Genomic DNA, 21848 nt, shown 5'->3' with positions numbered 1-21848 from the left:
TGAGAAAATGGTGATGGTGCTATTGCCCACCTTACATGGGCCTTTGGCTCTGGCCATCTGCAGGATGTTGCTGCGGTCCCTGAAGCTGCAGAGCAGAGCTACCAAAGGTCAAGGAGGAGCACCTGGACTGGGGGGTGGGGCAGCCCTGTACTCTGTGGGCCCGCTCCATCTAGAAGAAGGTGGATGTCTTACCCCTAAGAATGTTTGAGCCAGGTCTCTAAATACAATACATGCTTGGTCTCTCTACTCTTTTGGTCAGGCCCAGACATTTTCCTTACTGGACCTGACTTCCAATCCGAGCTCGCAGTACTGCCATCTCCCTCCAAAATGTCGTTATGTGTCGATTGTGGTCAGTGAGAGGGGTCGAAGGTTTCAACACCATTTTCGCATCTTTCACTTCGCATAAGAACCCCACCTTCAACATTAAAGTGTCGATCTTCGGTTCCAGGGATGATTTTAGATTGCCCACAGCAGCCAGGAGTTCTGAGAATTTCTCAGAATGGTATTGCAGTAGTCACTCTACTGCTGATTCCTGGGGAAGTTGAGCATTCTCTAGTGTCGGACTAAGCATTATAGATGATTCCCCAGTGGTCCACCTGGATTTAGTTTTGGCCATAATCAGGTTGCGAAGGTAGGAATACCCATGTGTGTATAGGCAGCAAAATATGAAATAGGGGATGTAGTCTGTACTCGCTTAAATCGCCTTCAGATGTCTTGGTCAGCCGACCTCCTAGACCGAATGTTAGGCCAAATCCCCATGTGAGCAGAGGGAAGAATTGGGAGTCGAGCCCCCCGTAATCACCCTGTGCAGCTGGAGTACGCCACCGTCTCACAGCAGGTGGTCACATGCTGCTGAATTTAAGAGCAGGCCTCTCTCATGGCCAGCAGACTTCCCACTCCTCTGTGGCCTCCTGACCACCACCAGTAGTGCAGCTGGAGGGGTTTGTGTGTGGAGGGCACGTCCGATTTCCTTAGGATCGTTGTCTGATCCGTTAGGGTGCCCGAGCAGTGACTCTGCACCCCGCAGCCCCCAGGTGCAGCCGGATAACAAAGTGGGTGGGTCCCTAGGCTCCTTGCGTGTGCAGGCCTCAGGAATGATCCCCTTCCGAGTGCAGGAGGTAGGCGATGAGTAGAGGTCAGGTCCCTGTGCTGACTCTGTGTGCAAGGCTCCGTGCCTTAGCGCAATGCGATCCCCCACTATTCACGGGTCAATTGTGAATCTGCGGAGATGGGTGTGGGGTCGCCGACCACAGCAATCTCTGTTCATTGCACCTTACCAAATATTTAAAAGGGGACCCTTCGGCCGCCACTTTGGCCTACCAAGCACGCTGAACGGCAGCACCATCTTTGCTCCACTCCGAAGCTTGGGAGGTGTCTGCAGGAGTGCGTGTACCAGAGTGACTGGGCCTCCGCCTACAATCCCCAAATCGCCGAAGCTTCTCGGGACTCCTCACAGCCCTGAGGATCAGGCAAAACAGTACCCCGCGCACTAGGTGCACAGTTTATTATATCCTCCGGGCGCTGCAGGGAGGCTCCAAAGGGCGCTGGAACTGGAGAAATGGAGGCGGTTGGTCAAAACTCATGGTTTAGTCAACCATCTCGCGTGCCATCTTGGACACACCTCACCCCGAGTTCTGTGACTTTATAAAGTAACTGCTTTTGATCAAGTTGTCACAGAACTCACCAGAGCCTTGCTTTGTTCTTTAAAGTTTGTTAGTGGGAAATTTAACCTGTGTATCATTTGCACACAGGTATATTATTCTAAATACCCTCTCATTTAAATGGTGTCTTCCTGCACAAGGGGATGCCATGCAATTGTGGGTGCAATTAATGTATGATTAATAATCAATACAACACATGTTAATCAATAACACATTAAGGGTTGTTCAGGGGATGTCCGAAAGAAAAACAAACACTTTGTACACTTATATTTCAACCATCATTCATATTGTATTTTATCCGCAAATGATGAGTGTCTTTCAACGTATAGTGTTCCAAGGAAAAAGTGCGGCGTGTCCCAAGTGTAAGGTGAGAACCAAGAAAGTACATAAGAATACAATAAGGTGACAACAAGTGCAATATACATGGTTTCTTCAGTAAATATTATACAGGGGAAAGAAAACGACCAATGAGACGATAATTTTAACCGCAATGAATATCGACGTGACTATCTTCAATCATAGGCACTGTTTTGTAGGGTTCGTTTTCTAGGGGGCGTCGACGACGTTTCGACCCTGGAGGGATAAAGGGTCTCGTCAGGACTGAGGGGATGTGGGACGTCTGTGAAAGGAAAACATAGAGTGAGGGATATGGACACTCATTTGGATAGGAGTTCTGACTATAGAAGTCCCTTACTCATACGGAGATCGAGCTCTCGGCTCTCTTTGTACTCCCTTCGCACGTACAACATAAAGTACGGTAATGTCTCGTGCACGCTGTAGATTCAGTCCCATCCCTGCAGTTGGGAAAATACAGGAGCGATCGCGCCAAATAACCCCTGGTAAGCTGCTTCCCCATTGCCATGAGATTCCTATATGCTGGCATTACGAGATTCTTTACTTATCCATCCTCCCCTTCCAGGCCTCATCCCGGGCTGCCATTGTGCAGCTTCATAATCTGACTGGCATATCCTGCCTCTGTAACCGGCATCCTTCCCCCATACAGACCCAGATATCACCGACTGCACCACTACAGTGGTAAGCAGCGCACAAAACCCTACCCAGTGAGAATACACCGCCACAAGCATTATTTTAATCCTTTCTCCCACTTCCTTTCCCCCCCATCACTTAACAGTACCCGGCCGGGTCCACTGTAAGTGTTTTTATCTTTGCTGTTCACGCATGGTGGTCACTTGAAATTGTGTTTGAGCTTGTCAAGATCCAGGTAATCGGACCTGTCCCTAGCCTTCTGTTATCAGAACTCCTATCCAAATGAGTGTCCATATCCCTCACTCTGTTTTCCCTTTCACAGACGTCCCACATCCCCTCCGTCTTGGCGAGACCCTTTATCACTCCAGGGTCGAAACGCCGTCGACGCCCCCTAGAAAACGAACCCTACAAAACAGTGCCTATGACGTGATAGTCACGTCGATATTCATTGCTGTTAAAATTATCGTCTCATTGGTCGTTTTCTTTCCCCTGTATAATATTCCCTGAAGAAACCGTGTATATTGCACTTGTTGTCACCTTATTGTATTCATATGTACTTTCTTGATTCTCACCTTACACTTGGGACACTTTCTCACTTTTTCCTTGGAACACTCTATGTTGAAAGATACTCATCATATGCGGATAAAATACAATATGAATGATGGTTTAAATATAAGTGTACAGAGTGTTTGTTTTTCTTTCTGACATCCCCTGAACAACCCTTTATGTGTTATTGATTATCATGTGTTGTATTGATTATTAATCATACATTAATTGCACCACTGGAACCACTGTTTCTGATATATAGTATGCACCCTGGTTCTATAATGAGATGGGTTCCCTTTTTTTTCCTTGTGACTTGCTATTGTGGGTATCACTAAACCCCACTAAATCACCAAACTGCAATATTTTGAACACCACAAAATTAACCTCTGTCTGTTCAGCTCCAGCACACTTATCTAGCGAAAGGAGTCACCGCCCTCCACAATGAGGCCCAACAAATCAGCAGAGTAAATCAAATAGTGCCTCGGATGCCCCAATAACTGAGTTCCAGAGTCATAAAAAGGTAGAGTTTTATTACAAAACCCCAACATAGGCGATATAGAAAAATGCCGTAAAAGCTAAAATACAGAGTAAATAGTCAGAAATCAGAATTAAATAAATACCAATAGTCTGCAAAAATCATATCCAGAACAGACAGCATCCCTAAAGAAAAAGGGAAAGGTCCTTTATTTTAACTGTCGGAATCCTAAAGAAACCAATAGCATCTCTGATAAAAAAAATAATAATAAGGAATCATTAACAAATAAAAAGAAACCGTTCTCTGAAAAAAACAAAAAGTCTCAAAGCTCACCAGGTGTGGCCGGCACACGTAATAGCGGTGGGGCAAGGACCGGGCAGTGTGGGGGGAAGTGGACAGACGACGGGATAGGGAAAGTAAAAAAATATATAAATACACATACCTTGCGCTTGCCTCATGCTTATGTGATGTTTTTCTCCACAAGATACTCTGCATTTTATCTTTTTTTGTGACTATTACAGAGTTTTGCGGTTTCGGTACATATTGCCTTTATTTGAGAACCAACCTTTTGAGCTTGTACGTCCAGCGCTGATGTATTTGCAAATGTTGACAAGCCCTCTTATCTGGGTTGCCAGGTTGAAGTGTTGACCTTATGTTTTGTGTCAAGCGCAGGAATTTGCATTTGTTTTTAATATTCTTTTTATCTGTTTCTATGTTTTAGGATTTCTAATTCATTCATCACTTTTACCTTTTGATACCTAGACAACATGATGGACCCTTTTTGCCCAATCTTTTAGGTCTTCTTAGAGTTTTTTTTGCTGATTTAAGGTCTTATTTGCTTTTAGAGGGATGTTGTCTATGATCTTTAGGGTGCTCTGTGATAATTTTGAAATGTTTTACAAGAGTACTGTATGTTTTTTTATTATGTAATGTTTTATATCTGTATTGCTCACTTTTATGGCTCCTTGGAGCCGAATAAAGTTTGATTGATTGAGAAGGGTGCATGTGTGTAGTGAATAAATGAACATTACATATGCGCAGATGTCAAGTTACCCTGCAGTACAACAGCACAGTACAAGAGAGAGCACTTAACTGATGGGGGACATTGAAAAAAACAGAGGATGAGAGCATGAACAGGATATAATGCATACGGAGAGAGATATTGGCTTCGGTTGTTATGGACCAGGATTTTCACCATGCCTACTTTGAAATATAGTGTGTTATTATTTTGATGAGAGCTGCTGTGCTTCTTGATTAATAAAAGTAAAGAAAGCATAATCCTCCCTTCTGGTCTCGACACAGATTTCAGATTTCCAGAATTGTGTCTGGTTTGTTTGTGTGATAGGCCACCAACATTGTTACTTTATCGTCTCAGACAAAGTGAAATGCGAAAGATGTTTAGGGCTGTGACAATGCGTAGAAGTCTATCTTCTTCCTTTTTACATACATCTCTTTCAGGATCTCTTTGACAACACCCATAGCCTCTTCCATTTTCCTCCTAACCACACAGTCTCCACCCCCACCTTATTCTGGCCTTTATCCCTTATGCAGTTCTGATCAGTTCCTGAACAGCAGCTTTTGAAGATTGCTAATCACTTCTCTTTTTGCCCTAAGCCCAAGCTTTCTGATCAAGCTATTCCTCAAAACTGACAGCCACTCATGCACCTCATCTGGCTCCTTCATCCACACCATTGTCTCTTGACTAGCACTAACATGATCACTATTTGCCAATGTTTTTATGCATTTACTCCTCACCTGTACTTTCCTTCATGGCTTCAAAATGGATTTAGCCATCTCTTCCTTACAGTAAACATTCCAAGCGCCACTTATCCCATTGCTAGTGCCAACAAATCTCTCATCCAGCCATCTGCAAAGCTATAGAGCGCAAGTAGATTCAACCACCTCTCCACGTGTAGCCTGCTCGATGGCTTCCAATCATGATTTTGTCCTCCTTACTTAAACAAAGCCTCTCAACGTCTCTTGATTTCATCAGTGACTCCATACAACTTTCTGTTCTCTGTCACTCTTCTACAACATTATTTGACTTTCAGCATAATAAACCACACCTATGCACCCTTCCGATCTCCTTCCAGATACTAGCTAGATCCCTATATTAATACATGGAAGAGGTGACTCAATGGTGGTATTGTGTATTTAGCCAAGCGGAAATTTGTTTGAAACCTTTTCCTTTGACCTGACTCTGAATAGGATCTTCCTTCTTTTCTAGGTGTCCGAGTCGGTTGCTCTTGAACAGAGGCTTTCAGAGATGGAAGGAGCCTGGAAGCTTTTGGAGCAGAAACTGGAGGAGGTAACAAGTGAGGTAGAGCAGACCATGGCCTCCGATGCATTTGGCAAGCTGTCGGACCTACAGTCCGAGGTAAAGAAGAGTCTTGATGAAATCCGAGATGAGTTTCCCACCAGCAGTGACCTGGCACAGCTGGAGAGCCAAGTGGAGCTTATCAAGTCCACTCAAATGGAGAAATTGGCACAGGACATATCCGAGATACTGTCGGACAACTCTGGGATGAAAGAGAATATCACCTCCCTGACTTCTTGGTACTCTAACGTAGCTGGCTCCATGCAAGAGAACAGCCGGAGCCTTCAGGATCTGCGGCAGGACATGGGTGCTGTGAGCGACAGCCTAGAGTCTAGTCTGGAGTTCCTGTCTGAGAGAGTGGGAGACCTAGAAAGTGGCTCCAACCAGACGTTGCGTGCAGTGGAGATGCTGCAGTCTCAGTTTGAGCGCAGCAGGGAGGATTTGGCTGGGTTGAGGGAGGTCGCAGCCAACCAGCGGCAAGATCAAACCACAGATTCGCTGCAGCTGGATAACATCAGGTGGGACACTTCTGATCACTTCTTAAAGACAAGAGGCAGTTGTATGTTGAGTGTCTTTATTGACTTTTATACAGGTTTCTGACACTTGTGCATTTCCACCGATGTATCACTGTACTGAAGGTTCCTATGCTAGCCACATTCTCTGATGTCCAAACATCTCTGAGTGGGCAGCACTCCATGATATGCCAGGTACCAGTGTCATCACCTCCACTGCTTCCTGCAGTTCCAGCATGGACTCACCCCACAGCTTATTATTTGATTTTGAATATATTAAGTGGTGTGGTACCAGAATATTTTTGTCAGAAAATTGTCTGCCATAAACATGGTATCCTCAGTGTCGTCTAGAAAAATATTGCCCTATTGGAGTTAATAGCAGAAAATCTACTCCGAGTCGGATTATATTTTTGTAAACAGTATTTAGAGCATGATATTTATGTTGGATGGCATTTCCGGACTAAGTTTTGATGTTATGTTGTTATGTTAAAAAAATGTATAAAGCGCATGTACACTGGATTGGTTTCATGGCGCTACTCTAAGAGGTACCGGAGCCTTGGGGACCTACTTGTAAGCTTGTCTAAATAGCCAAGCCTTTAGGATCTTCCTGAAGCTCAAGAGGTCTGTGCAGGATCGGATTTCAAAGGGGAGGAAGTTCCAATATCTTGGAGCTAGAATGGCAAACCTAGCGCCGCCCATACGCAAGGAGGGAGTTGACAGAAAGTGATTGTGGGCCGAGTGCAGATTGCGCATGGGTGAATGCCTTTGAATAATGCTGTCCACAAATTTAGGGCTTCTTCCATTCAGGGGTTTAAAGATGAGACCGCATACCTTAAATGCGCATTGCTGTGTGTTAGGGAGCCAGTGCAGCTTCCTCATGAGGGGGGTGACATGTTGTTGCTTAGGTTGCTGAAAAATCAGTCTTGCTGCCTGGTTCTGTACCAGTTGTAGACGTTTGGTTAAGTTTAGTGGAATGCCAAAGTATAGGGATTTAGCGTAATCAATATGGGACATAACCATGGCAAGAACCACCTGGGTCAGGGTTTCCTGTGTGAGAAATCTTCTGATCTTTCTTATTTTCCTCAACTGGTAGAAGTAAGTTGATACAACTGACCCAATTTAGGACGTCATGGTAAGATCGCAGTTTATTGTTACGCCAAGACTTTTAGCGGAGGTGGATGGGGTGGGGGATTGGCTCAGTTCCCTTGGCCAAAATTGTGGGCTCCAAGGGTTATGGGTACCCCCTGTTAGGGCTAGTTCAGTCTTGTACGGATTGAGTTTCAAATGATTGCTGTTCATCTACCCGCCAATGAATAGCATGGTGGTCTGTAAATCACGGACTGAATCTGGGGAGTTTGCTGATGGAGAAAATTAGTTGGAAGTCATCAGCGTAGTTGAATGTACAGACTTTGCTCTCTTTCAAGGCTCGAATCAGTGGGAGGAGATAGAGGTTAAGCAGAAGGGGGGATAGTGAGGAGCCCTGCGGGACTCCGCATGTAGTCCTCATCTTAGGGGCCATAAACTGGGCAATACGAACAGACTGGGAGCGGTTTACCAGGAAGGAACTGATCCAGCCGAGGGCTGATCCCTGGATCTCTGCATCTCTGACACGATTGACCAATATTCCATGGTCAACCGTGTCAAAAGCCGCTGAGAGATCAAGCCGCATTAGGGCCTGCGGGGAGCCCCTGTCGGCCTCCTTCCGGAGAGTTTCCATTACCATCAGTATGACGGCCTCTGTGGAATGTGCTGGGCGGAACTCTGCTTGATGGAGGTCGAGATATTCAGACTGTTCTAAGAATATGGAGAGGCATCTGGTCGCGTAACCTTCCAAGACCTTGGCCCGGTATGGAAGCAGATAAATCGGGCGGTAATTAGCCAGGGTTTGAGGGTCCACCCCTAATTTCTTCAGGAGGAGGATGACAATTGGCTCCTTGAAGGTTTCGGTAACAAGGCCCTGAGACAGTGACTCGTTCAGAAGGGATAGAGCTGGTCTGGGGAAAACGGTAAATACTTCTTTTAAGAGGCCGGGAGGGCAACAGTCACTGGGTGAGCCCGATTTTACTTTGAACAGCAGATCCAAGAATGTCTGGTTGCATATTGTAGGGTATTGATTGAAAGTGCAAGGGTTTTTAGGTGCAAAGGAGTTAGCATCGGGGTTTGAGCATGCAGGAATGCTGGCCTTAATTTTGGTAGTCTTGTCAATGAAGAAGTTGTTCAGGGAGTTATATAGGGTTTGAAAGGGTGTGGGTTTCATCGTGACCCTGTAAGGATTGGACAGCTCATTAACAATCGAGAAGATTTCTTTGGTCCTATTAGTGGCAGTCAAAATGTTTGAGGAATAATAGGCACTTTGGTGGTCAAAATAGCTTTTTTGTCGTTTTTCATAGCATCTAAATAGGTCCGTTTGTCCTCAGACAGGTAATTGCATCTCCACTACCTTTCAGATCGCCGAAGGGCTACATTTTGGGCTTTTAGGTCAGTGGAGAACCATCTCTGTGCTTCATGACGTCGGGCAAGGTTTGTTTTCCTGACAGGTGCATGTTTGTTGCTAGCTGCTAATAGCCAAGCTATTAAGTTTTCCTCGTTAGGTTTGATAGATGGTTGATTGGACGGGACTGTGTTGGCCAGTGTATTGAGGAATAGAGTTTTATCAGTCTTATTCCAGTTCCTCGCTCTTCCCCCTTCAGTAGTGGGGGATTTGGCCATGGTGATGTTATTGATGGTAAATTTGATTAGATAATGATCAGACCATGTGCAGGGAAGACCGACAAGAGTGGACGTGACAAGGTTGGCTGTCCATACCTGATCAAGTGTTTGCCCTTTGATGTGTGTGGCAGAGGACACCTGCTGAGTGAGATTTAGCCCAGTGAGTAGGGCGGATAGTTCAGTGGATTGAGGACCACCCGTTGTGTCGTTGGCCCAGTAGTTGAAATCACCCTTCAGCAGGATTTTTGTGTGGTTAGTAATCAGGTGAGCTACCTGTTCGCCCAGGGATTGTGGAAATAGAGGCATGCTATGGGGGGGGGGGGGGGGGGGGGGGGGGGGGGGCTGTAGAGCAAATCACAGATTAGAGGGGCCACGTCGGATTCTATTTTAACCACAAGTTTATCTACTGACGGTAGATCTTCCAGCATTAATGCGGTGAATTTCTGGTCATGGCGTATTATGGCGGCTACTCCTCTGCCCACTTTCCCTTGGGGGCGGTGTGCTTGGAGGTTATATTAGTCCTTGGGTAAGGCTGCCAAAATGTGATGGGAGGAATCCTGAGAGAGTCAGGTTTCTGTTGGCAGAAGGATGTCAGGTTGCTCAGACTCCAGTAAGTGAAATATGTCTAATTAATGTTTTACCATGGAGTAGGTATTTAAATATAAGACAGCCTCAGAGTTCAATGTCTAACCTGTAACTGGGAATGTTCAGCACTATGGAGGGGGCTTATAGTTCAAGGGAAGGAGGTTCTGGTTACCATGATTGCATGCTTGACTAGGCTGGTGCAAGTAGAGGGATTGGGAATGAGCTAGTCTGAGTGAAGCTTTTTAAGGTCAGCTGAGGAGTAGGCTCATTTGGACATAACAACTGGCCCCGGATGTCTGTGGACAGGCGCAGACGGACTAGCCTTTGGCGCGCCATTGGCACGTCCGCTGAGCTCTGTTGCTGCAACCGGCATTAAATGGCTGGTAGCAGCCTTGGCTCCACCCCGCTTGTCTGTGATATGGCGCACAGGTGAGAATCAGACCAGGAAGTAACTGGGGCCTGAGCTGATCCAAAGTCGGAATCAGCGATGAGCAGTGAGACACCACGAATTCAATACAATGTGAAATAAATGTGAGGGGCCATCTATCTAGGAGTCTCAAGAAAAGAGAGGGGTCCTACTCACCAAAGGGACAGGACACCAAAATGACACTATCAGAAACAGATTCCCTTTGGGAGTGCTCAAAAGCATACCACACCACATTCAAACAATCCGCCAATCACCAAAAAGTGTAGCAGTAACCCAAAAAAATATACAAATGTTTATTTGATAGATCTATTCAATGAAGTTAAAAAGATTAAAATATACAAAGTAGACAATACAGTAAATGCTAAAAGCACATATTAGTAAAAGTTTTTATACCATCGAGATATAGAAAAATACAGGTATTATAAAAGTACAAGTTTGGTTTGGTGTTGTGTATATTGACTTGCACTTTTATATTACATGTATTTTTCCATATCTTGTATGGTATAAAAACTTTGACTAATATGTGATTTTAGCATTTACTGTATTGTCCATTTTGTCTATTTTACTCTTTTTAACTTCATTGAATAAATCTATCAAATAAACTTTTGTATATTGTTTTTTTGGCCACTGCTACACTTTTTGGTGATTGGCTAATTGTTTGAATGTGGTGTGCAAACATTGTGGTATGCTTATGAGAAATACCAAAGGGAATCTGTTTCTGACTTCGCATCTATCTAGGAGTGCCATGGACCTCTGTTAGAAGCTGTAGCAACCGCTGCTGTTCCCGTGAGTATCCCCAAAACTGTTCTCTACGATTGCTCTGTGTACATCATTGGTGCTCATTACTATGCGAATTCTAAACCATGTGCAATTAGGTTCTGCTCCCCAGAACCTTTTCATAGTCCCGTGTCAAGGCATCGCTGAGGTCTGCCCTTATTCCATTAGAGCTCCAGGACACTCATCTGCCCAACATTTTCTGCACCTCCATCTTCCTCCCTCAACAGAACAGCTTCGTTTTCCTTGTTAATGGTTGTGTATTTTCAGGGAGATGATTAAGCAGCTGGATTTGGAGAAATCGCATACCGAGGAAGAGGTGAACTCCATCCGACGCAGCCTCGCGGACCAGAAGCGAGAGGCCCAGAATGAAGTGTCCGTGCTTGGCTCTGCCCTGAGTGTTCTCCAGACCCGCGTGACTCAGGTACCTGTTGCAGAACGACCTCTCTAGTTAGTGGCATTGCAAACCCTTGTTATTTCTATTCTGTTTGCCCTCTCCACAGCCTTGTTGCGATTGCACTCTCTTAATCCTTTTTTTATCAGTAATGTTTCCTGGGTGCACTTTCTTTCTGCTTCTCTTAGAGTTAACATTCTCCTTGCCTTCTCGTCTAACCTTTCATGTACAGTACTCTGTCATGTTTTCACCCAAGCTATGTTCTCACCCAAGAGATGTGCTTTGTATCACCTGCGTGCCACCTGCCCCTTTTAATGCTCTTTCCTTCATCTCTTTTCCCTGTGCTCTCTCCTGTGCATGGTGCCTCACGCATGCATACTCGCTAGCACATGTTCTATGTTTCTCATGCTTACTCACTTGCTGTTTTTTAGGTCTGCCTTGACAGCGCACATGTCACTAAACCACGTGTGCTTACCAAAAAAGTTTCAAGAAGCAGTATGGATAGAGAAGCTTTGCCGCCACTCGTTGTTTTTGCTTGAATACAGATTTTGGTTTGCCAGATGTGGTGTGCTTCTGCCAAAAAAAGTGCCTATATTTCATCTCTAAGGGTTTCCCTCCCCCTAATATGGTGTAATGATTTGTCTTTATACAAAGGGGATCCTTCCATGATGCTGTAATGCTAGTTGGTGTGAAATGTTCTTGTTGCCAGGCTGCGTAAGCCAGCAACCGCATGGCCGCCTCAACATGCCGTTATTGCGCTACCCTGGCGCACACCTCAGAAAATGGCCCTGACACACCCCTTTTCTGGGCAGTCACTCATTCTAGCACACAAAAGCACTAGATGTGATGGCCCCGTCACCATGATGAATCCGATGGCCACCCAGGTAACTATTGCAGAATAGCACCACTAGTTTGTGTCCCTGAAACCCTTATTGTCCTTTCTATTCTCTCCTTTTCCTCTCCACATCCTTGTTGCTCCCGTGCTCAGTTAGTCCTGTGTACTATTCCTTAGTAGAGTGCAAGGAGAGTAGTGTGTGTAAGACCGGGCGATCTCTTTTCGTTTCTGATCTGACTTAATGTTCATTCCTTGAGACGTGGATACAAAAAGCCTACTTCCGGCACGGTGAGTGGTGTTTGTAGAGTGCAGGGTAAAAAGTTCGCCTAAAGTGTTAGGCGAGCATTGTAGGTCTAGAGTGTGGTTGGTAGACTTCAGAGTGAGTGATGTGTGTAGAGTGCAAGCTGAGCAGTGCATGTCTGGAGTGAGAGTGCAGGGCGAGTGGTGTGGGTCTAGAGTGCAAGGTGAGCGATATGTGCAGGATGAACAATGTGTACAGACTGGAGGTGAGCAATGTTCATCTATGAGTGCACTGTGCCTGCGTGAGTGCATGGTGCAGCACATTAAAGCTAAGCTTATTAGCATAAGCAATGCTTGTTTTCCCTGGTCTTCGTAGTGTTTTGTCTCCCAGATTTGCGTTCACTTTCCCTTTTTTGCCCTCAAATTTCTTTGCCTTCACTGAATTCCATTGCTCCCTCTCTTCCGTTCCCATTCCTTATGTTTGTTGCTGAAGTAAAATTTAAGAGTATCCGCAAGGATCTGTAAAGTAACCAGTTCAGGAACATACTCTCATTGACTTACATTCTAAATAGGCAACATCTCTGTATGCTACCTGCTAGGCACTGCAAGCACCCACCGGGGTGAACACTATTCATTGATCAGAAGGTTGAAGACCTGTAATCTTTATCACTATTACAGTTATACTACATAAGCTCCTACAATCCCTGTGTAAAAGTCTAATTTCCTTATTGTGGCTACATTAACGAAATGATGTAGCTGCTCAACCGTAATAACTTATTATAGTTCCGTTGTTACACCATTCTGGCTTCTGGCACAGCCAGTAGAAAATGTGAAAGACAGCTGCAAAGTAGCATTTCACTTCGCAGTTTAAACAACACAAATAAGAACTGGCCTCTCTTTTTTTCTGATAATTCTTTTTAATGAGATGTAATTAGCAGAAAACAGATACTTACAATAACATGATTATTTTTTATGCTAAATGTAAGTACAGGAAAGATCAATTCAACCTGTTTCTGCAAATTCTGAGCTACAGCATTTTGTAAAAGTGACTTACATTAAACTGATTCTAAAATCTTTCTGCATAAATTACTAACTGACTTTTGATATGTTTTATTTTGCACTACAGATTCTGTCAGTCAGTAGTAACTTTATTTGATTATATATTATACATATTAAAGTACAAATAATAACAATAATATTACAATGTTTAAAAAAACATCAATTTATGGCATTAGTTAGCCGATTTTAAAAAGGAACCTTCTGCAGAACATACATCATCCCCATTCAACACCTGTAAAACATACAGTGCACGTCTACTTTGGATAAATCTATATCTTTTTAGCAGTAGAAATAAATAACATTTAGAATAAGTACCATCAAATTTGCAAAAGAATATAAAGTGCAAATGTGTCCGGTTTAAAGTGCCCTTACGGGGACATATACCTATGTTAGAACTGTCATTGACCCAACGGAAAACCTAGATGAGAGCGTATGTGGCCTCCGTGAAAAATGAGTGGAAAGGACCCTGTCCTAAGCCCTGGTCTCATTCAATAAATATGGTTTCATAGCTAAGGTTGTCTAAAGTAAGCTATAACTCCTCCCAGAAGATGTTAACATTTCTGCACCATCCCTTTCCATATGCCTATACTCAATAAATTGTTGCTTCACATGCGATCTATCACTCTTTAAGACCAAAGGATCAACAAAAAGGTTTGACAACCTTAAGTCACCACAGTGACTTTAACATATTAGATCCAGGGTAAATTAAGGCCCTTATCACAGCTTAAACTGTTACTGATGACAAGTCGATTGAAACACGCATGGGGATTGCAACATACTGAGAACCGAAACCATAAGGGAGCCAATCTGATAGGATCATTGATAAATTGGAGACCAAGCTCCTCGTAACAAATAAAACTGGGATAAGATGGAGGGATACACATAAGTTAAAAAAAAGACAGTGGTTTTCTTCCAGCTGCACTTGCCGTGTGTTGGCATAACCCCAAACTCCGGCACCATACAGTAATACCAGCACCGTTTCTTTTTATATATTTCTATTAGTGGAGCCTGCAGCTTGCTTCCGATTTCCTTTGAAGGATTAAACGAGCACCCACAGTCTGTCTGTTTTTCAGACTCCTTACAAACAAATTGTAACTCAGTAGGTTAGAAGGTTTAAAGATGATCCCCTGATACAGGCATTGGGAAACCTTCTCCAGCATGTTACCATCTATGGAGAAGATTCGCAGAGCAAAACCATGTGACCCTCGTACCATTAGCTTGGATTCATTAAAGTTAGCTTCCAGATCAGGCTCAGACATAAAGCTCGTAAAAGCTCTTACCAACTGCTCCAGGCTATTCGGAATACACGCTAATAAAACTGCATCATCTGCATAAAGTAGTGGCAAGAACAATGTAGATTTGATTTGGGACATGTCTAATCCACAATCACTCAATGGTTTAACCCATTCCACGCGGGGCTAATTCCCCCGCGGTGCAGGTGGGAGGGAGAGGGTGGGGCGGCGGGCTTGGCGCCGCGGTGCTCGTGACGAGCCCAGCTCGTCATGCTGCACAGTGAAGCTGTGCTCATGACGAGCTGAGCTCGTCACGACTCCGCCCACTCCCATAGAACGCCTGCACAGGAGGGGAATTAGCCCTGTGTGGGCGTTCCGCTGCATTATGACGAGCTCAGCTAGTCATGAGCACAGCTCCACTGTGCTTCATGACGAGCTGAGCTCGTCATAAGCATCGATAGGGTTAAGTTATTAATGTATAAAAGAAATAAAATGGGTGCCAAAACACAGCTTTGACGTCCCCCTCGCTCAAGTTTAGAAGGGTCCAAATACTCACTGTTGGGTCCAAAATGTACTCTAGCTTCGATATCCGAATGTCGATCGAAGAAGGCCTGGTAATCATTCAATTCCTGCTCTTAAAGGATTGTCTAAAGTTTCTCTCGGTTGACACGATTGAGTGCACAGGAGAGTTACTTGTAGGTCAGGTACAGGTGGCAATGCTTAGCTGTAATATATTTGCTCAGAATCAAGTGAAGGAACCCAGACTGGGAAGGTTATTGATGTCATTCTCCTCAACCCACTCACTAATCCTTTTAAAAATAACCCTGCCAGAAATATAACCGTTGAGACAATAAGTTAAACAGGCCTACAGCAGCAAGGTGCAGCCTAACACCCTTTTTAAAGATGGGTACTACAGTTTACAATGACCAGAATCTTTGTATATGTTTATAAGATATTTTATTAAAAACATTTGTAAGGCTGCCCATAATTCAGTATTATCCTTAAATGCATCCATGGGCACCCATCATGTCCTGGCGCTTTACCGGAGGGACTCTCTTGCGAGGCACAAGTAACATCGTAAAGTTCTATTGATTGACATTCCCAGACATCCGGATATAGTGAGCCCATCAGAATGATAACAGAACCAAACTTTACTTGATGAATGTATGAGAAATGGGTAATCTGCTGTACTGATGTTTATATCATCACTTAGGCTGGAAAGATTGCTATTGCCAACTCTGTAGCTCTTACTGTACACAAAAACGCTTTAGTGATCTTAGATTCTCAGTGAAACGTTAATTGTGCCCATTTTTTGCTTTCGGAGCTCTAAATTCCAGAGCGTTGATTCCTTATATGATGCACAGCAAGTTGACATCCTAGTAATACCCCTTGGTTTAGATTTCAAATCTCACCCTAAACGCCTTCTTGCAGCCGAGCAAGTTGAACCAAACCATCTAGGGATGGGATAGGCTCGTTTGTGGGCCTGTTTAAATACGAGTGAATTAACCACAAAATATATCTACAAAAGAGGCTACTGTAAGGTGGTTGTCTCTGACAAGTAAAGATCAAAGAGATCATAGTGAGTTTGAACCAGGGACCTTAAAAAAAACGATCTGGATAGTCAAGTCTCCAGCCCAACCTGAAACTACCGGATGATGTGCCAAATCGATAGTTGTTCTTCGGTAGACAGTCAAAATTTGATAGTGCTATGAGGAAAACTGTGGTAGGTGGATTAGGATCACTGAAGGGTTTTTTCGTAAACCTACAAAATGATAGGCGATTTAGAAGATTGTAAGGAGAAGAATATATAATCAATTACTGAGATGCATCCGAGACCACCATATGTGGGAATAAGGTGGCAGCTACTACAGTCATGTACATTCGCCAAATCTCGCTCGCTAATGAAATTAAAAGGTTGTTCCCCCTGGAATCGCAGGGGTCCAAAAGCAACCCATCAATCAAACGAGGACCCTTCTGATCAAATATGGAGACCCACGCCTGCAGCTTAGCATTTAAATCCCCACAAAGGACGAGATGTGGCCTATTAAAATTCAAGCAATTCAGAATAAATAATGTATCAACAAAATATAAACAAGAACTGATAAATCCTAATGTTAGAATGCGAAAAATCATCACTGTAAAAGTTAATAGGAACCCTCCTCCAGAAATCTTCTGTTTTACCTGAAACCACTGAATACACTGACAGTTTGTGTTTAAGACTGCAATCTTGACTTTCAACGATAACTTAAACCATGTTGCAAAGCGTCTCCCTTAGCCCACCCTGAGCTAGATGGGCTGTTAGCGATAGAGTGACATGCGTTGCCCTTACAAAGTAGATTAGAAGCAGCCCAAGTTTCTTGGAACAATATATTATACAAATCAATGAAAGGAGACCAGTTCTATGGAATTTATATTAGCTTTTAGCCCTGCCGCTTCCCAGCTTAAGATGTTCAGGGTGAGTGGTAGGGTGGAGGGTGGGAACCAGAAAACCCACAAACCGAGTTTTGTTCCCTGCTCATGGTTTCAGGGTCAGTGCTTGAAAGAGAGGTGCCATCAAAAGGTGCAACACCTAGTCGGTCTAAATTATCTAAACTCTGTAAGGGTGTAGATCTGTTTTGTAGATTTTAGAATTCATATGTTCCATATAAATGAGCAACACACTAAGGATTTAAGTATTTTGTAGGAAGGGTGTTGATGAAACCGTGTATTATACTGAATAGCAGTTGTCCTCTGCCATATGTTAAAAGGATGTTGCAAGTCACCTTTATGGTCATGGAAGTCCTTTGTGACTTGCAGTATTCTTATAATATACGGCAGGGGATACTTAATCCCATATATATTTACAAATGACTTCATCTCACTCTGTGACCTGACTGTTCCAGCGCTAAGAAGAGACTTCGGTTGTTATTTCCTATTTCTAGCGTGACATTAAGAGGGCTCTGAAAAGGGATCTTCATCAGTCATCCATCTCACTGTCATTCAAGCATGATTTTGCTTTGATTCCTTTCCTCTAACCCCTATGTTTGATGCCACGAATGTTTCAAAGAATGCATATGGCAATAGTGTTAATGTATAGCTGAGTTGCAAGTGTTCCTTTTTCTTTACAAATAAGCTTTTGGCAACAATCCATGCTGCATACCCTATAATTCGCACTTCACGGATGAAGAGCTGTTGCCTTTCCACAGAAGTCTTGTTTTGCTTCATAGTGTTGTAAATGTCACATATGAGTATTGCCTTCCTCAAGGGTAATAATTTCTTTCTGAAAACTGAAAAGAGAAAGCTGGCCCTACCAGTGTTTGAACCTGTGATCCTTATTTTGCATGCTTCTTTCTGCAGCAGATGCATTATCCCACTGAGGTAACAATAACAATGGCTCTTAAAAATAAAGGCACTTCTGGGTGCTCTTTTCATAATTCATAGGGTTGTGAGTTTCCTTGGTTATTGAATGTGCTTTACTGATAGCATTGTTTGTGAGGTTCTATTGAGCCTGAAGTCGATTCTAATGTGCTAGATTGGATTATGTTATACAAATGTAAGCTCTGTTAAGTTTTGAACATGCAAGGCTTTGGTCGCTGTATAAAAACAAGTTTGCATGTATTCTCAGGTCGTCAAAGGGGTTTTTATAGAGCAGGAAAAATAAAAGTAAAGAAGACTTCGTACTTTAAAAAAAACCAGCACTGGTAGAGTAACAAAGATCATCATCTGACCATAACGTCATTTTTGTGCAGCCTCCTTTTTGAACCTGCCCTGAGTTTATTTCACCTATATGCCATCTGCTCACCATTAGTGTACCTCGACAGTGGCCTGACACAGGTCATGCCTGCTGATAGGGCCCTTAAATCCACAGGGCATATGCCCGATTCCCATTTGCAAACCAGGGATGTGCACTTTGGAAAACCGGCTTGTTTGCACATGGAAGTGCCATTCTTGATGTGACTTAATGTATGCTAGTCATTAGAGTGGTGGCACGGTGTATATATGCGCAGACCTTGTGCATACTGTTATCTCACATATACCACATATTTATTCGGTGCTACAAAGGAAAAATGGCGGCTGCCGCTCTCTTATATCAGGAGAAAATCTCCTGAAAGAACATAAACAATATCCTGAGCACCAGTGTAGGCAACAAATGTCCAAGCTTACATTTTTTTCTTGCTTTAATTAATTCCCAAACCATCTTAACCCCTTTGCCGCGGGGGTAATTCCCCCGCGGTGAGGGGAGGGGGCCCGCGCGCAGTGCCGCAGTGCTCATGACGAGCTTGGTTCGTCATGCAGCACGGTGGCGCTGTGCTCATGATGAGCTTAGCTCGTCATGACGACGCCCGTTTGTATAGAACGCTCAGCACAGCGGGGGAATTATCCATGCGTGTGCGTCATGAGCACAGCGCCACCGTGCCTCATGACGAGCTGAGCTCGTCATGAGCATGCAAGGTGTTAAAAGATGTGAACAATCATAGAAGTAGCCAATTTAGGCAACATACGTTTCCTTGATGTGGCACCATTCACCACTGACTTCCTCAGGGCTACAAACAAGGGAGACATTAAGTATCTCAAAACTTTAAGAAGTCATGTCACACCGTTCTTTTTCTAATATACCAAAAACTTGAAAAATGGGGGAAATGCTCGAAGTGTATATGTGTACACCCCATGATCAAAAATGGAAAAGGAGTCTCATGCTGCTAAGAAGAGATATAATGCACCCATTGTGTAACAACATATAATCAGTAGTTAAAGGCCAAGAGACATCCCTGTGTCACTAATCGTGCAAGTGTGAAAAGATAAAGGACAAGGAAAAGCCAAACGTGTCCCAATTGCAATCTATCACCACCTAGTGTCACCTGTCATGGGCAAACAAACACTAATATGATTCTCACCCTGAATCCACTGTCCATTGAATGCAATAACGTCCCTCTCAACAATCAATTATAAGTAAATCTGCAAAATTAAAAATAAGAGCGATATGTTGCTCAAACCTCTGCAATCACCCCTAGCCGTCATAATGTACACAAAGTCAATCTTACCAGATCGAATAAATATCGTTCCGTAATCTCCATAGGTTTTAAATAATTGAAGGACATAATGGAACAGAAAATCCCATATGAACATCAAAATGAACAACGGGAATACTACACTGTACTCTGTTATGATGAATTTTCCGATGACCACAGGACAACAATTCAGTAGGAAAATAAGATTTACTGGTGAAGCACAACCTCGCATCAGATCACTTCAAGGAGCCAGCAGCAACTGACTTGAGTGTTGTCAGCCTTACACTCTAAATTAGAACACAAATTGGTAAAGTCCCATCATACCGCATCCTCTCCTTTCGCATAACCCACCCCCCAAAAAAATCCAGATAATAAAAATTTCTAAATCAATAAAACAGTAACGCATGTCTTGCAACAAATCTTTAAACAGTAACATGCCCCAGACTGGAGACCTTTTACATTCTCGCATAATCCAGCAAATAAGAGGGTGGCTTTCGAACTCTAACCTCACCGTTTATTGTGGATCCACACTCATTTTCGGTAACTCCCCCTGTCTCTCAGACTGATGGTCTTGCACTAAATTTAGATTCCCAGTCAACTTTATTATCCAGAATGAACAAGGCTGCAAAACATCCTTCATCATTTTCACTCTTAACACACTCCTCACTTCTCTGTTACAAAGCTACTCTATGCAAATTCCACCTTTCACCTCCTTCAATTACTACAAAATACTTTCCTACCCTCACTATACGAAGGGTCCCTTAAATTTGCTCAATGCACCCTTCACCCTGCCTGATCTTATTCTGACCCATTCACCTATCTTGAATTTGGTAAAGCCATTGTCATTAACATGCTCACCACCCAATAGTATCCAATCTTTCAAACAGGCAGGGACCAGCCTAGTATCCAGCAGGCGTCCTCTCATGTGTTGAAAAGGACATTTGCCAGTGACACTATGAAGGGTAGTACGATATGGCCACAACATCTTGTCTACAAGTCTGTTGACAGATTGACCATTCAGCACCACAAGTTAAATTGTGCCTTTTACTAATCTGTTGTCCCTCTCCACCATTCCATTGCCCATGGGATTGTAAAGAGAGGTGAAAGAATGTTTAATCCCACACTTCTCGAAAAAACAGCGCATTTCACTGGAAGTCAACTGGTCCCATTATCAGTCAGCAAAGTGTATGGAATGCTTTCCTCATCAAAGATCTTCTCCAAAACCGCAATAGTATTTATTTTATTTATTTATAAAGTTTTATATGGCGCAATCTTGATCCCGACCGATATCGGAGCGCTTTACAATTTGAGGGAAAGGAAGGTAACAGTTCAGTAAATGAGTCAAATGGGGACTATAAAACAGACAGTGAATCAAATAGGGCTTCCATAACAAGGCCAGTTACACATCTTGGGGGTCAGCAAAGAATGGGCTAGTAACTGATACATAGCGACATAGGAGAGGAGCAAATGATTCAACAAGAGAGGAAGAGAATAGACAAAAAAACAAGGTTAGCATCCAGCTCTGGGCTTAATGGAGTATGTCCAATGCATTAGAGCAGACAATTGCGCATTCCTATTGAGGTAAGAACTTATTTATGAGGAATCTTTTTACTTCCAATTTGAAAGCATCCTTGGAAGAGATTCTAAGAATTTCTGGTGGAAGAGAGTCACAGATTTTCGGTGCGGAGCTGGAGAAAGTTTGTTGGTATGTTCTCTTTTTGCGAAAGATCTGAGGTTTCAGGAGGAGAGAGTTAACACTCCTAGACGATGTACCCCCTCCGGTTAGTTCTAGCTATTGTGCTAGATAGTTAGTGTTTTTGAAGTGGAGGGCTTTGTGAGATAGGCAGACTATCTTTAGCTGTATTCTTGCTTCATAGGGCAGCCAGTATAGAGATTTTAAGACTGTGGAGATGTGTGCATTTCGCTTGGTGCCCATAACCAATCTGGCTGCCGCATTCATGGATGCTCTTAGAGGGGCCAAGGTATATTTGGGGAGGCCACAGAGCGTGGCACTGCCACAGTCCAGCCTCGTCAAAACAAGCGCTTGGACCACTTGCTTGAAGTCAGCTTGTAGTAGGAAAGGTTTGAGATTCACGAGTATCCTCAG

General features: G+C 43.6%; 1 protein-coding gene across 1 annotated transcript in view; it reads left to right on the top strand.

The window, feature by feature from the left end:
• LOC147712474 (uncharacterized) overlaps window positions 1-21848 on the top strand; it is a 119013-nt gene that overhangs the window by 59873 nt on the left and 37292 nt on the right. Inside the window, exons 2-3 of the mRNA XM_086923162.1 lie at window positions 5897-6504; window positions 11264-11417. Coding sequence (XP_086779288.1) covers window positions 5897-6504; window positions 11264-11417 — 762 coding nt within the window. The remainder of the gene's footprint in view (window positions 1-5896; window positions 6505-11263; window positions 11418-21848) is intronic.

Source organism: Lissotriton vulgaris, chromosome 5 (genome assembly GCF_964263255.1).
Source record: "Lissotriton vulgaris chromosome 5, aLisVul1.2, whole genome shotgun sequence".
Classification (NCBI taxonomy): domain Eukaryota; kingdom Metazoa; phylum Chordata; class Amphibia; order Caudata; family Salamandridae; genus Lissotriton; species Lissotriton vulgaris.
This window is presented reverse-complemented; position numbering and strand designations above follow the sequence as displayed.